This window comes from Erpetoichthys calabaricus, chromosome 14 (assembly GCF_900747795.2).
Source record: "Erpetoichthys calabaricus chromosome 14, fErpCal1.3, whole genome shotgun sequence".
In the NCBI taxonomy this organism is placed as follows: Eukaryota; Metazoa; Chordata; class Cladistia; order Polypteriformes; family Polypteridae; genus Erpetoichthys; species Erpetoichthys calabaricus.
The window spans coordinates 99,870,403-99,885,999 of NC_041407.2; the positions used below are offsets into that span (position 1 = coordinate 99,870,403).

Below are 15,597 nucleotides of genomic sequence, written 5' to 3' on the forward strand. Positions count from 1 at the left end.
CTACCCACATACTGTTAAGCTAGAGACCCACCACTCTCTGACCCTTAACACTGGTGCTCCACAGGGCTGCGTGCCGAGTCCTCTTCTTTATTCCTTATATACCCACGACTGCACACCAATACATAGGAAAAAATAAAATTATCACGTTTGCAGATGACACCTTTGTGGTAGGTCTAATACATAATGGTGATGAGTCTGCCTATAGGAATGAGGTCAGTAAACTATCTGAATGGTGCTTCATTAATAACTTGGCACTCAACACCTCCAAAATAAGGGATCTGATTATCGGCTTCAGGCAGAAAGAAGAATCTGCTCCTCTATACATCAGAGGGGACATAGTGGAGAGAGGGCCTAGCTTTACATTCCTTGGCACACATATCTCCCAGGACCTCACATGGTCTGTTAACATAATTTCTCTGGTGAAAAATGCACAGAAGTGGCTTTACAAGCCTGTCCAAGCAGCTGTTGGTGTCTTTCTATTGCTATTCAGTGGAAAGCATACTCAACTGTGGCTTCTGTTATGGTATGCTGGATACTCTGTGGCTGACAAGAAGGCTCTTCAGAGGATCATCAAGTCAGCACAAAACAACCAGCACCCTGTTGCCTTCACTAGAGAACACATACAGAACTTGATGTTTAAGAAGGGGCAAAAAAATTATTAGGGACCCGTCTCACCCAGGGCATCACCTTCTCACTGTACTGCCTTCTGGAAGGCTTTATAGTTTTATTAAGATGCAATTGTCCAAACTACTGAAAAGCTTCAACCTGAACACTATTAGAGAACTAAATCTTTGCTAAATAACTGTTTACTGCATCTAAGTGCTTTCGATCTTATGTCTTTCACTGTCACCCACGGCACCCATGGGACAAAAGTGTAACATCTCAGAGACTCATTGCAATTTCTGTAAAATTGTACTCCACTATTTAGTATTTATACGTTTCCACCTTCAATGTTTTATTGATTTACATTAATGTATGTGTGTAACTTAAAATGTAGAGCACATGTTGAATTTGTTTTTATTATAATGTATGTACTACACACCAAAATCTGTTTTATAGTAATTTTCAGGTCTCTCTGGAGATGTTCAATTGGGTTTAAGTCTGGGCAACTCAGACATGCCCAGAGGTGTCCCTAGGGCACTCCCATGTTATCTTTACTTTGTGCTTTGGGTCATTGTCTTGGTAGAGGTTGAAGCTCTCGGCACATTGTGAGGTGCACAGCATTCTGAGCACATTTTCATTAAGGGTACCTCTTTACCTCGTTCCATTCAGGTTTCCCTCAGCCCTGTCTAGTCCCCCATTCACTGCTGCTGAGAAAGAACCCCACAGCATGATGCTACCATTACCTTTCTTCATTGCTGGAATGGTATTGTGCAGGTGATGAGTGGTGCCTGATTTCCTTCAAATATGACTCTCTGAATTCAGGCCAAACAATTCATTCTTGGTTTTCACAGTCAGGCCTTAAGGTGCCTTTTTACAAACTCCAACTTGGGCCATAAAGCCCAGATTACTGGAGTGTTGCAGTGATAGTTATCCTTCTTGGAACTTCTCCAATCAAGTTCTTTGGTAGCTCAGCCAGCGTGACCATCAGCTTCTTGGTCACCTCTCTTAACATGACCCTTCTCCCCCGATTGCTCGGTTTGGCCAAGTAACAAGCATTAGGAAAAGTTGTAGTTTTTCCAAACTAATTCCATTTATGACTTATGAAAACCACTGTGGTCTTTGAGAACCTACAGTGCTACATGAATTATATATAGGCTTCCCTAGAACTTTACCTCAACACAATCCTGCCTCTAAGTTTGACCTCATGGCTTAGTATTTGCTCAACTGTGGAACTTTCTATAGACAAGTGTGTGCTTTTACTAATCATGTCCAATCAACTGAAGTGACCATAGGTGGACACCAAATAAGGTGTACAAATATCTCAGTGATGATCAATAGAATGGAGTGCACTTGAGACATATTTCAAGTATTATATAAATTGGTGTGAATACTAGTGTCAATGTGATATTTCAGTTTTTCATTTTTTAATAAACTTGCAAAAAATCCTAAAATCACTTTGTCATCGGAGTACTGGGTGTTGTTTGACAAGGGGAAAAAAAATCCAATAATTTTAGGATAAGGCTGCAGCATAATGTGAGGAAGAGTGAAGGGGTCTGAATAGTTTCTGAAGGCAGTGAAATGCTTCCTGGTTTAATTTCTAAATAAAATTTACCTTGATCTCCACTGGTGCCCTTAAGTATGTGATTCGTCATTCAACCGAAAGAATTTGTCTGGATCTACTTCTAACTCAGAGTAAATCATGTCAACAAACATCATAAGAAATGACCACGACATATAATCACAGGATAAATATGGCCTAGAAGACCTGAGAAAGGTCTAGAATGTAAGCCATTACTGTGATTAACAGTATTGTGGATAGAAAGTGCAGATTCTGACAACACAGGGTAGGAACCAACCATAGAGATGTCAGTCACACTCACTCCAGGCCTAATGACCTAATCTGCATGTTCTTTAGGAGGCAGAAGGAAAATTCCCACTAACTTCAGGATAACATGCAGACTGCACAGGATGTGAACTCAGTGAAGGAGTGTTGACTACTGCACTCTTGCACCTCCCACCTGTATTATAGAATATTGAAAAAAAAAATGGGTGAAACAACATGAAGAAATAAAAATGTTCAATTTAAAGAATATCTCTTTAAAAAAGCAATTGTTATTTTACACATGGCTGATACATGTAAGGCTTCTTGTAAGACTAAAATATTTTACAATTTTAACACTTGGAGCATTGACAGGTTAAGGGACTTTAGCAAGGGAAGACTGAAGCAGCAGTAGGAACAGAACTGTCAGCCATTATGCCACAATACCAAGCCAATGAACAGCATACCTCAGATCTGTAGCACTAATTTTTTTTTAACCATTGATAAAAGTGAGACTTTGAGTTCAATGAACCCAGACAAAGCAAGAGAAAAACAGGAGTGGCTGGCATGTGTCACATGTCTTCTAGCCTCTCCAAAAACTTCCTCTTTGCTGTTTTTAGAAACGTTCAGTCTGACTTGGCTTTCTAATGAATGAATTCAGAGACCAGAGCTTCCAACTAGGTCACACCCTGTTGCCTCATCTCCTTTCAACCACTACATCATGACTATTATCAAGCTGGCCTTATTCTAGAAAGGCACATGAAGATTCTGCAGAGGAATGCACAATTTGTTTTTCCTTAGTCAACCCTCTGCGTTCATCACACCATGGAGCTGATCTTGATGTCCTAATAACCTCACGAGAGTATATCAGATTTGAAAAGTGTGTCAAAGACTTGCTTCATATGGATGTATCACGTGTTTGAGGAATACATTTTTATTTGTGTTGTACACATTCTGGAAACATGCAGGTGCCAGTTTCTAGCTGTCAATTATAAAATGATTTAACAAATAATGTGGAAAGAGGTCCTATCCAGTGCAGCCTAACTTGGGCTAACTTTGACATAGTATCTCTACTTACTTAAGTCTCCTCAAAAATATTACCAAGCACTGGTCAACAATAATTTTCTCCCAAATTGTGACTGCTGATCTTAGCATACTTTATCATGCTGAATCCAAATTTGAAGTCTCATTTTTTCTATCAGACTTAGTTTTCTTGTTACACCACTGTAATATTTTCAACATTTACTGTCATTGAGGGATAAAAATTTTATTAAATATATATGTAATGTTTTTTCAAATATTAATTTCTGCTACACTAATTGTACCAAATCTTGTAGGACTGGGACAGTAGGAACAAGAAGAACCACTGTTACCAAAAAGTGAGGCCAAAACGTCTTGGATTTCCCTGGGTCACTGATGTCAAGAATAATGGAAAACATTGATATTTTTCCAGTCAAACTTATTTTTTCACAAATATGCTATATATGCATTTGCCACATGAAATTGTGTTCAGAAGTTAACCTCTTTCTATAAATTAAAAAATATATATATATATATATATATATATATATATCTTGCCCACACTGGTTTAGAGTTTTTGAAGGTCCTCACACTCCACATTTAACACATCTGAGAAGTGTTAAAGGTTGAAAGATTTAAAGAAGAGTTGAACAAGGTCGAGAAAACTGCTTGGCAGAGCTTCAAAAGTGTCTGCACAAACTTTCTGTTAAATTCTTAGGATGAAAACTATCCTGAAATTGTGAGTGACCAAACAATGGGAAGAAGATTCATTTCTCAGATTCTTTACCTGAAATTCTTGGAGCAGTGATGAACATAGCAAGTGATTTCACTAGGACATTTCCAATACGGAAAAATGTTACCAAGGCAAGTGAAGTCCCAGCATGGTGGCTGACTACTGCTGGACTCTTAAAAGAGACGTACTGGAGGCAAAGCAGAATATCTAAAACAACTCAGTTTAAGATTAAGTTTCCTTTCATTTTAGTAAGCATGTATACACATATATATACATATACATATGTGTATACATTATATATATATATATATATATACTAGCAAAATACCCGCGCTTCGCAGCGGAGAAGTAGTGTGTTAAAGAGGTTATGAAAAAGTAAAGGAAACATTTTAAAAATAACGTAACATGATTGTCAATGTAATTGTGTTGTCATTGTTATGAGTGTTGCTGTCATATATATATACATATACACATATACACACACATAGAGATATATTATATATACATATAGACATATATTTTTTATATATATATATATATATATATATATATATACACATATACACACATAGATGCACTTACAATAACATAGAAATCAATATAAACAACATTAACATCATTATCATATGAGAATATGAAGTAATATATAAGAAGCACATTTCATATAAATATAAATTATTAAACAGTAAAATCTTCTTCTATGATTTGCTACCGTGGCTTTTCGTTGGTCTGTCCAGGATTTTAAATCACCTGTAGCTTGCAAACCGTTTCACCTATTGACTTGAAATGTGGTACACATATAATACGTCACGTCCGCTATCCGCTTTATGGGTGATGATTGTATTACGCTTTTTATGTTTATTTTATTTTAGAATCAACTCCTATCTGCGCACACCAGGGCGGCCGTGGGCAGATGCGTATGGTGTATTCACTCCATGTTATCGTGTATTGCGCTGTCACTGGTATTTTGATAAAAGAATTTGAACAATATATAAGAAGCGTATAAATTATTAAACAGTAAAACATTAACATTTAAGAAGTAAAGTTACATTGAGTACTACTGCAGTGCCTTCGGGTATACCTCATTTTTTCTTTGCCCATTACATGCTTAAATGTATACATTTTTTGGTGTACCTACCCGAGAACACGCGACATATAACCGACCGTGGGAGAAGCATGGATTTTAAACACGCGTTGAGTTCATCTGCTGGTCTCCCTCGTGGAATAACTGGTAATGTTTGACTAAAATCTACAGCGAGTAAAACGACATTACCTCCTTTTTTTTTTTTACGATCTCTGAGATCTTGCTTTTTTCGGATCAAGGCTTCATAAGCTCTTTTATGTTCCATGGTGTACTTAATAAGTACTAATTATCCCAAACCATCATCTTTGAATGTTGCAAGACTTTCGCCTTGTATGTAGATCGGGGTAATTACATTCATTGCATTCCTAGTCTGAATCACAATCTGATTGTATGGGTGGTTACCTGGCACTGTAGGGTTGCCACCCGTCCTTTAAAATACGGAATCGTGCCGCGTTTGAGAATGAAATTGCGCGTCCCGTTTTGAATCAATACTGGACGGGATTTATCCCGTATTTTTTTTATCATTTTTTTTTAAAAGCAGCGTCTCATGCAAATCATCCCACACGCATTTTATGAAGATGCCTCCTTTCCTACTTTTGATTGGGTAATACTTGATGTCATCGTTAGTTTGATTGGTGTTTTTAACTGTCCAGTGAGGAGGGCGTGTCTTTTAAGTACAGTCTGCAAAGTGTTGGCACTGAGATGTGGCGTCAGCGCCATAGGTGAAGCCCCTAACGTTGCGGTCAGCAAGTCGGCTAACATCCGCCATGTGCCGTCTTTCAGTTGCGAGAAGCAGATCATAGAATGGTTGAAACTGTTGCCCCTAACGTTGCGCCACGGCGTGTGGTTCGTTTATACCTCGTGTGTTCTCATTAAACTTTTATCTCGCGAATATGTTATTGCAATCCGCAGCGGGAGCGTTTCTATAAACTTAATTTAAACTTACGTTTTACACCGTGCTTTCTTTCCCTTATGAACATGCTTGTATGCTTAACTCGCTCCGTTCTCAATTGTTTAATTAATTTTTTGCTCTTAGCTGTTCGCGGCTCTTCCTCCATTTCCCCCTACTTCGTTCTTTTATCTCGCGAATATGTTATTGCAATCCTTAACGGGAGCGTTTCAATAAAGTGATTGAAAATAGTTTTGCATTTACCTTTTTAGTAAAAGGCGAGCTTTTAAGCCTGAGAAATCAGCCCGTAAATGTACACGTTTAATTGCACGTGTTAATATGTATGGTTACACAGTATTAAAAGACAGTGAACAACGTCAGTTACCTTTGTTCCCGCGTTTGATAAAAGGTGAGCTTTTAAGCCTGAGAAATCACCCCGTAAATGCACACGTTTAATTGCACATGTGTTAATATGTATGCTTACACAGTATTAAAAGACAGTCAAAAATTAACGTCATTTACCTTCGTTCCCGCGTGTGACTCGTGCTGTAAATCTCTTCCTTGTTTTTAGTTCACGTGATTACGTAGGAGGCGTGATGACGCGATACGTGACTCCGCCTCCTCCATTACAGTGTATGGACAAAAAATATGTTCCAGTTATGACCATTACGCTTTGAATTTCGAAATGAAACCTGCCTAACTTTTGTAAGTAAGCTGTAAGGAATGAGCCTGCCAAATTTCAGCCTTCCACCTACACGGGAAGTTGGAGAATTAGTGATGAGTGAGTCAGTGAGTCAGTCAGTCAGTCAGTGAGGGCTTTGCCTTTTATTATTATAGATAGATATATATATATATATATATATAGATAGATATATATATATATATAGATATATATATATATATAGATATATATATATAGATATATAGATATATATATATATATAGATATATATATATATATATATATATACAGTTAGGTCCATAAATATTTGGACAGAGAACTTTTTTTCTCATTTTGGTTCTGTACATGACCACAATGAATTTTAAATGAAACAACTCAGACGCAGTTGAAGTGCAGACTTTCAGCTTTAATTCAGTGGGGTGAACAAAACGATTGCATAAAAATGTGAGGCAACTAAAGCATTTTTTGAACACAATCCCTTCATTTCAGGGGCTCAAAAGTAATTGGACAAAGTAAATAACTGGAAATAAAATGTTCATTTCTAATACTTGGTTGAAAACCCTTTGCTGGCAATGACAGCCTGAAATCTTGAACTCATGGACATCACCAGATGCTGGGTTTCCTCCTTTTTAATGCTCTGCCAGGCCTTTACTGCAGCAGCTTTCAGTTGCTGTTTGTTTGTGGGCCTTTCTGTCCGAAGTTTAGTCTTCAACAAGTGAAATGCCTGCTCAATTGGGTTAAGATCAGGTGACTGACTTGGCCATTCAAGAATTTTCCACTTCTCTGCTTTAATAAACTCCTGGGTTGCTTTGGCTGTATGTTTTGGGTCATTGTCCATCTGTATCATGAAACACCGCCCAATCAATTTGACTGCATTTAGCTGGATTTGAGCAGACAGTATGTCTCTGAACACCTCAGAAATCATTCGGCTGCTTCTGTCCTGTGTCACATCATCAATAAACACTAGTGTCCCAGTGCCACTGGCAGCCATGCACGCCCAAGCCATCACACTGCTTCCACCGTATTTTACAGATGATGTGGTATACTTTGGATAATGAGCTGTTCTCTGCCTTCTCCATACTTTTTTCTTGCCATCATTCTGGTAGAGGTTGATCTTGGTTTCATCTGTCCAAAGAATGTTTTTCCAGAACTGTGCTGGCTTTTTAGATGTTGTTTAGCAAAGTCCAATCTAGACTTTCTATTCTTGAGGCTTATGAGTGGCTTGCACCTCGCAGTGCACCCTCTGCATTTACTTTCATGCAGTCTTCTCTTTATGGAAGTCTTGGATATCAATACGCCTACCCCCTGGAGAGTGTTGTTCACTTGGTTGGCTGTTGTGAAGGGGTTTCTCTTCACCATGGAAATGATTCTGCCATCATCCACCACTGTTGTCTTCAGTGGACGTCCAGGTCTTTTTGCGTTGCTGAGTTCACCAGTGCTTGCCTTCTTTCTCAGGATGTACCAAACTATAGATTTTGCAACTCGTAATATTGTAGCAATTTCTTGGATGGGTTTTTTCTGTTTTCGCAGCTTAAGGATGGCTTCTTTCACCTGCATGGAGAGCTCCTTTGACCGCAAGTTGTCTGTTCACAGCAAAATCTTCCACATGCAAGCACCACACCTCAAATCAACTCCAGGCCTTTTATCTGCTTAACTGATAATGACATAACGACGGACTTGCCCACACCTGCCCATGAAATAGCATTTGAGTCAGTTGTCCAATTACTTTTCAGCCCCTGAAATGAAGGGATTGTGTTAAAAAAATGCTTTAGTTGCCTCACATTTTTATGCAATCGTTTTGTTCACCCCACTGAATTAAAGCTGAAAGTCTGCACTTCAGCAGCATCCGAGTTGTTTCATTTAAAATTCATTGTGGTAATGTACAGAACCAAAATGAGAAAAAAGTTGCCTCTGTCCAAATATTCATGGACCTTAACTGTATATACATACCTGTGCAAAAGTTTTAGGCAGGTGTGAAAAAATGCTGTAAACAAAGAATGCTTTCAAAAATGGAAGTGTTAATAATTTATTTTCATCAATCAACAAAATGCAGTGAATGAACAAAAGAGAAATCTAAATCAAATCAATATTTGGTGTGACCACCCTTTGCCTTCAGAACAGCATCAATTCTTCTAGGCACACTTGCACACAGTTTTTGAAGGAACTCAGCTGGTAGGTTGTTCCAAACATCTTGGAGAACTAACCACAGATCCTCTGTGGATATAGGCTTCCTCACATCCTTCTGCCTCTTCATATAATCCCAGACACACTCGATGTTGAGATCGGGGCTCTGTGGGGGCCATACCATCACTTCCAGGACTTCTTGTTCTTCTTTACGCTGAAGATGCTTCTTAATGACTTTGGCTGTATGTTTGGGGTCGTTGTCCTGCTGCAGAATAAACTTGGGGCCAATCATACGCCTCCCTGATGGTATTTCATGATGGATAAGTATCTGCCTGTATTTCTCAGCATTGAGAACACCATTAATTCTGACCAAATCTCCAACCTCCATTTGCAGAAATGCAGCCCCAAACGTTCAAGGAACCTCCACCATGCTTCACTGTTGCCTGCAGACACTCATTATTGTACCACTCTCCAGCTCTTCGACGAACAAACTGCCTTCTGCTACAGCCAAATATTTCAAATTTTAACTCATCAGTCCAGAGCACCTGCTGCCATTTTTCTGCACCCCAGTTCCTATGTTTTCGTGCATACTTGAGTCGTTTGGCCTTGTTTCCTCGTCGGAGGTATGGCTTTTTGGCTGCAACTCTTCTATGAAGACCACTTCTGGCCAGACTTCTCTGGACAGTAGATGGGTGTACCTGGGTCCCACTGGTTTCTGCCAGTTCTGTGCTGATGGCACTGCTGGACATCTTCCGATTTCGAAGGGTAATAAGCTTGATGTGTCTTTCATCTGCTGCACTAAGTTTCCTTGGCCGACCATTGCGTCTACGATCCTCAACGTTGCCCGTTTCTTTGTGCTTCTTCAAAAGAGCTTGAACAGCACATCTTGAAACCCCAGTCTGCTTTGAAATCTTTGTCTGGAAGAGACCTTGCTGATGCAGTAGAACTACCTTGTGTCTTGTTGCAGTGCTCAATCTCGCCATGACATGAAACTGTCTTCCACAACGTCACCTTGGTAGCAGAGTTTGGCTGTTCCTCACCCAGTTTTAAGCCTCCTACACAGCTGTTTCTGTTTCAGTTAATGATTGTGTTTCAACCTACGTGTGACATTGATGATCATTAGCACCTGTTTGGTAGAATTGGTTGATCAAACACCTGACTAGAATCCTACAAAATCCCTGACTTTGTGCAAGTGGACCTATAAGAATTGATGCTGGTTTGAAGGCAAAAGGTAGGAACACCAAATATTGATTTGATTTAGATTTTTCTTTTGTTCGCTCACTTTGCATTTTGTAAATTGATAACAATAAACAATCATTATTTATATTTCTGAAAGCATTCTTTGTTTACAGCATTTTTTCACACCTGCCTAAAAGTTTTGCACAGTACTGTATATATATGTATATGTGTGTATATATATATATATATATACACACACACACACACACACACACATACACACATATACACATATACAGTGGAACCTCGGTTCACGAACGTCTCGGAACACAACATGTACAAATCGGTTTACGACCAAAAAGTTCGCCAAACTTTTGCATCTGTTCATGACCACACACTCAGTATACGAACAAGCCAGTTTCCCTTTCAATTTGTACGTGTTCAGTCTCTCCCTGTGCAGCGACCAAGAGAGAGAGAGAGAGAGCGCGACACACACACGAGAGAGACACACACACACACACACACAGGTACGCGAGAGACACACACACAGGCGCGCGAGAGAGAGACACACACAAACACACAGGCAGAGCGAGAGACACACACAACCACACAGGCAGCGCGAGAGAGACACACACAAACACACAGGCAGCGCGAGAGAGAGGGCTGGACACATAAGGTAGAGAAGGCAGTTAAAGAATGCACTGGGCTTGTTTTTGTTTTCACTTCTGTTTACAGCGATCGGTTCGTAGCGTGCATTGTTGCAATGTTACTTTTCTTGGTGGTTTATTAAATTACGGATTTTTTCAAATATTCATTTTTTCCCCGTGCTTAAAACTCATTAAAAAAACGTTTTTAGCCAGCGGTTGGTAGCGCTATAGCGTAAACTATTGCAGTGTTAGTTTTCTCTGTTGTTCAAGGTTTTCTCAGTGTTATTCAGTGTTTTTACATTTAGTTTACTATTACGCTGTGCATTCTATGGTTTAATTAACTGTATTTGTGCTTAAAAAATGTTGTCTTATTTTAATTTTGTTTTTTGTCTTTTATTTTTCTTTTCTTCATTATGTAAAGCACTTTGAGCTACTTTTTGTATGAAAATGTGCTATATAAATAAATGTTGTTGTTGTTGAACAGATTAATTGTATTTACATACAATCCTATTACATCGGTTCACGATCAAATCGGGTTACGACCACAGTTTAGAACGAATTATGGTCGTGAACTAAGGTTCCACTGTATGTGTGTTTATTTTATATATATATATTTTTTTCCTCAAATTTAGGTTTCATGTTACTCAAAAACCATACCTAAGAGAAACATTCAAAAAACATATTTAAATTCAACACACAAAATATCACAAGTTTCAGGTATTTCCATCACTGGGACAATTTCTTTTTTTTTGACCAATGAACTTATTTAGGGAGGTGTATCCTGCAACAGCTGTGATCAATGGGGATTAACAGCATCCACATCAATTAAGTATATATAAAATATAAAGTTTATACAGGATGATAAAAGTAGGTATTTTTTAATTTTCTACAGAACACCCTGCAATCCATAGCCTGATGCAAAAATCATCAATTTGCATAGAAAATCATTCACAAAAATTTATGTTACAGAAGTCGAGGATAATGGACACCGACTTCAAAACTAACCACCACACTACCAAGACAAGAATTATGTATGGTCAATATCAGCGCACTTCACTTTACTCCTAAGGTCAGTTTTGGCTGTCAGGCTTGCAGAAAGACAAAGACACAATGGAAAAAGGAGTCTTTTTTTAAGACTGTCCAGCACAGGTGTGAAAATTTTTAGCAGCAACTGTTTCTGAATAAACAATTTCATTTGTAAGCTCTCATCCACAGTGTGCTACTTTAATTTAAAACATTGACATTTTATATATGTTGGTATTACATTTATATACACTAACACCAAATGAAGCATCATAATTGCATCAATGCACACCTTTCACCCGATTTAATTTTAGGATTTCTGACTGATCAATTTCTGACTAATCTTTCCAAAAAAGTGCTTCTAGAAAGCTAGAAGTCATTAATTTATAGGAACTCCTTTCCAATGCTCAACTGCTTTATTCTTAGAACTTACTGATGCGACAAAAAAAAAAAAAAAACTTGCCACAGTAATCCCCGAAGATTCAGCAGTAATTTCATTCAATGTGAATAAAATGTGGAAGGGATGGGCAGAGAGAAAAACTGAAGAAATATTAAAAAAAAAAAAAAAAAGGCAGCACTCCACAGACCCTTATTTTCAGTTAAAAGAAATTAAGGTGAATCACTGTTGGGTGAAATTCAAATCGCCCAAAGAAAAAGACATTCTCAAATTCAGGTCAAAGCAGGAGCACCCAGCATTGAACTACCCTGCTGCCACCCTTAAGTAAACAATAAAGATTGTAAACTGGAGACCCTATACAGGCTGTAGTGCGAGTGGGGGAGTACCCTGCAATAAAAGGGTTCATTGTCCAGAACTGTGCCCACTGCTCCAGCCCCAGCGACCCTAACTGGATCAAGATGGGTCTAGACAATGTATGTATTTATTGATGGTAACAAAGCTGATCTGTACTAAACCACCCCCAAGCTGCAGGACTGTAGGTAATGGCACTGAACTAACTGCCACATTTGACTCACTAAGCAACTCCAAATCACCTACTGTAATTTGACTGCGTTTCAACTGTCAAACATTCTAAACAAACAAATGTATTTTACTGTAGTTTCATACTTGGTAAACAGTTGTAAGATGGTGCTCACTATTTATAAAATATGCAACTCGAACAGAGAAATGTTCAAAGCAACATTCGCTCCCAGCTACTGTCGCTAAATAGTTAATCAAAAAATGGATACCCAGGATATACAAAGGCAATGGCTTTATTACTTTTTTTTTTTTGTTATAAAATATATGCACATATTTATAAGTCTGGTCCAAAATAATTAGGAAAAAAAAACCTTTTGGATGTATCCACAAAAATCAGGCAGCAAACAGGACATTTTTGAAAAATGGCAAGTAGTTCAGTCCCCATGTAATAAGGCATTGACGAGTGAAAGTTGGCTATGCTGGTGATGTCCCAAAACAACAGTAAGCTCCCATGGTTTTATAATGCAGCAATGGCTTTTGCGGCCACCCTCCGACCCAATGGAAGACTTAAGTCTGTTATCGCCAAGACCACTTTCGGTTTTGCCAGTGCAGGCAATTTCACCAACTCCGACACCTGAGAAGCAAACACAGGAGACAGCTGAGTTGTAATCAACACCCAGAGTTTTTACTCCTTTGGAAAGAAGAAGAATGGAAGTCACCACCAACATAATGTCCATTAGCCTTTCCCTTTATTCCAGAATTCCTTCCTTCATTCACTGTTTTCTCACACCTGCTCTTGAGACATTTGCTATTTATGAGACAGATGAGTGTATTAACTAGAAAAGAACAGAAGGGGCTGACATGGCTTTTCTCATATGCCAATCATCTTTTACAGATGGGGAAAAGTAAAAGACAACCTCAAATGGCAGGCTCTTATGGAAGTGAAAAAGCTGAAGATGAACAACTGGAAGACATAGACAGTATGATACAAAAGAATTAGGTTTATGATTGTGTGGCACATACAGTAAAGGTGCTGTAATGAAGAAAGTTTGTTTAGTGCTTCTTCGGCCTTAATTCGTGAAAATTGTAAGGGGTTGTGTACAGTCAGAATAGTAAGACCCAACTTTGAACACATGGGAATTGGACGAGGATGGAGTAAATCAGGGCAGCACGGTGGCGCAGTGGTAGCGCTGCTGCCTCGCAGTTAGGAGACCTAGGTTCGCTTCCCGTGCCTGTGTGGGTTTCCTCCGGGTGCTCCGGTTTCCTCCCACAGCCCAAAGACCGTGCTTGGTGTGTGTGTGCCCTGCAGTGGGCTGGCGCCCTGCCCGGGGCTTGTTTCCAGCCTTGCGCCCTGTGTTGGCTGGGATTGGCTCCAGCAGACCCCCGTGACCCTGTAGTTAGGATATAGTGGGTTGGATAATGGATGGATGGAGTAAATCAACACAGACCGTGTCATTAGAAAGATTTGGGGGGGAAAAAAAGTAGGAAAGTTCTACTACTTAGTTGATGTGTTAAGTGCAAATGGAGGTGTAGTCTCTGCTAGAATTTTTTTTTGGTGATTTCTGAACATCATCATCTTTAATTAGGAACAGTAGTTGCTTTAAACGCTTTCCCAAGACACAACTAAAATATACATTATAGAACAGCTGTTTATGAACTGAGAAACTGCCCAACATGATTTGCCCACCTTATTTAATGAACTATGCTGTCCAGATTGCTGAATTGCATTAAGTAGTGGTGAAAATTACTTCATATGGACAACTTCTTTTTCATATATATTTCATTTTTTGAAATAGGTGTATTTCTCTATGACAAATTCTACTACAATATGGCAAAAAGCATTCTTAGGCTCATAACATAAAGATACTATTCTCTCCAACATTGAAAAATGATATAAAAGTCATTTGTTCACTGACTTACCATGGTAAAAGGCATAAATTGCAGGATGCTACCCCGGCTGCCCTGTTCCAAACACTCAACACATTCTTCCATGAAATTCTGTACAAACTGAGTATGTGGACCAGCAGTCTTTGAGCCCAGAATGGAGGAAATCAGTAAGAAAAGGTTTGCTGAAGAGACAAAGGAAGTCACAACAATTAGAAATGCCATCTTCCATGAACAGGTTACCACTATGGTAGATTGGGTTCTCTCAAATTTACCTTCAAAAACCAGAATGAAAAAATAAGTGCCAAGAATAAAAAAAATAAGAATTGAAAAGTACAACTTTGCAATCTCTCGATTTTTTAAAATGGATATTTGCAGGTCGGCCAGAGGTGAACAGGCCTGAAAGTGACATGTTTCAGTTTTGAGATACAGAACTGATCGATATACAAGATACAAAAAAGTGGTAAAACCTCTCCATATTTAGCTGAGTTTAGCAACGTTTGGAATAATAAAAATTGAAAGTGGGAAACCACAAAACAACAAAGTTGCACGATTACTGCTCTGGATGGACTGAAAGTATTAAACAGCATTAAGAAAGCTCTCAACAAGATACACTGATTACGGCTTGAAATGAAGGATCATAATGAAGTATTCATACTGGTTGATTTTAATTCTCAGTAAATTTTTTGTCTTATTGATTCAGCAGAGTTTCTCCAAATTGTCAAAGATACTGCACACTCTGATATACTTCTAAAGATTCAATTGCAACTTTTGCCATTAAAATTAATAATGTGATAATCTCTGCTGAAAATTAAACCATTACATATAATTTTATTAATTTTGATCTTTTTCCCACTCTTGTCAATAAATACTAATACTAAGTAAGGAGGCACTACTATTAGGCATCTACATGTTATTAATACTAGAAGATTCATTAACCAAACTAAGAATTTTACATCTGACTTAGAAACTAATAACAATATAGATGGCGTGA

General features: G+C 38.5%; 2 protein-coding genes across 2 annotated transcripts in view; one reads left to right on the forward strand and one right to left on the reverse strand.

The window, feature by feature from the left end:
• nkiras2 (NFKB inhibitor interacting Ras-like 2) overlaps positions 1–15,597 on the forward strand; it is a 292,782-nt gene that overhangs the window by 75,892 nt on the left and 201,293 nt on the right. The window lies entirely within an intron of this gene.
• med24 (mediator complex subunit 24) overlaps positions 12,997–15,597 on the reverse strand; it is a 46,623-nt gene continuing 44,022 nt past the window's right edge. The window contains exons 25-26 of the mRNA XM_028818816.2: positions 14,640–14,788; positions 12,997–13,353 (exon numbers count right to left, since the gene is read on the reverse strand). Of these exons, the coding sequence (XP_028674649.1) occupies positions 13,237–13,353; positions 14,640–14,788 (266 nt within the window). The 3' untranslated portion in view covers positions 12,997–13,236. The remainder of the gene's footprint in view (positions 13,354–14,639; positions 14,789–15,597) is intronic.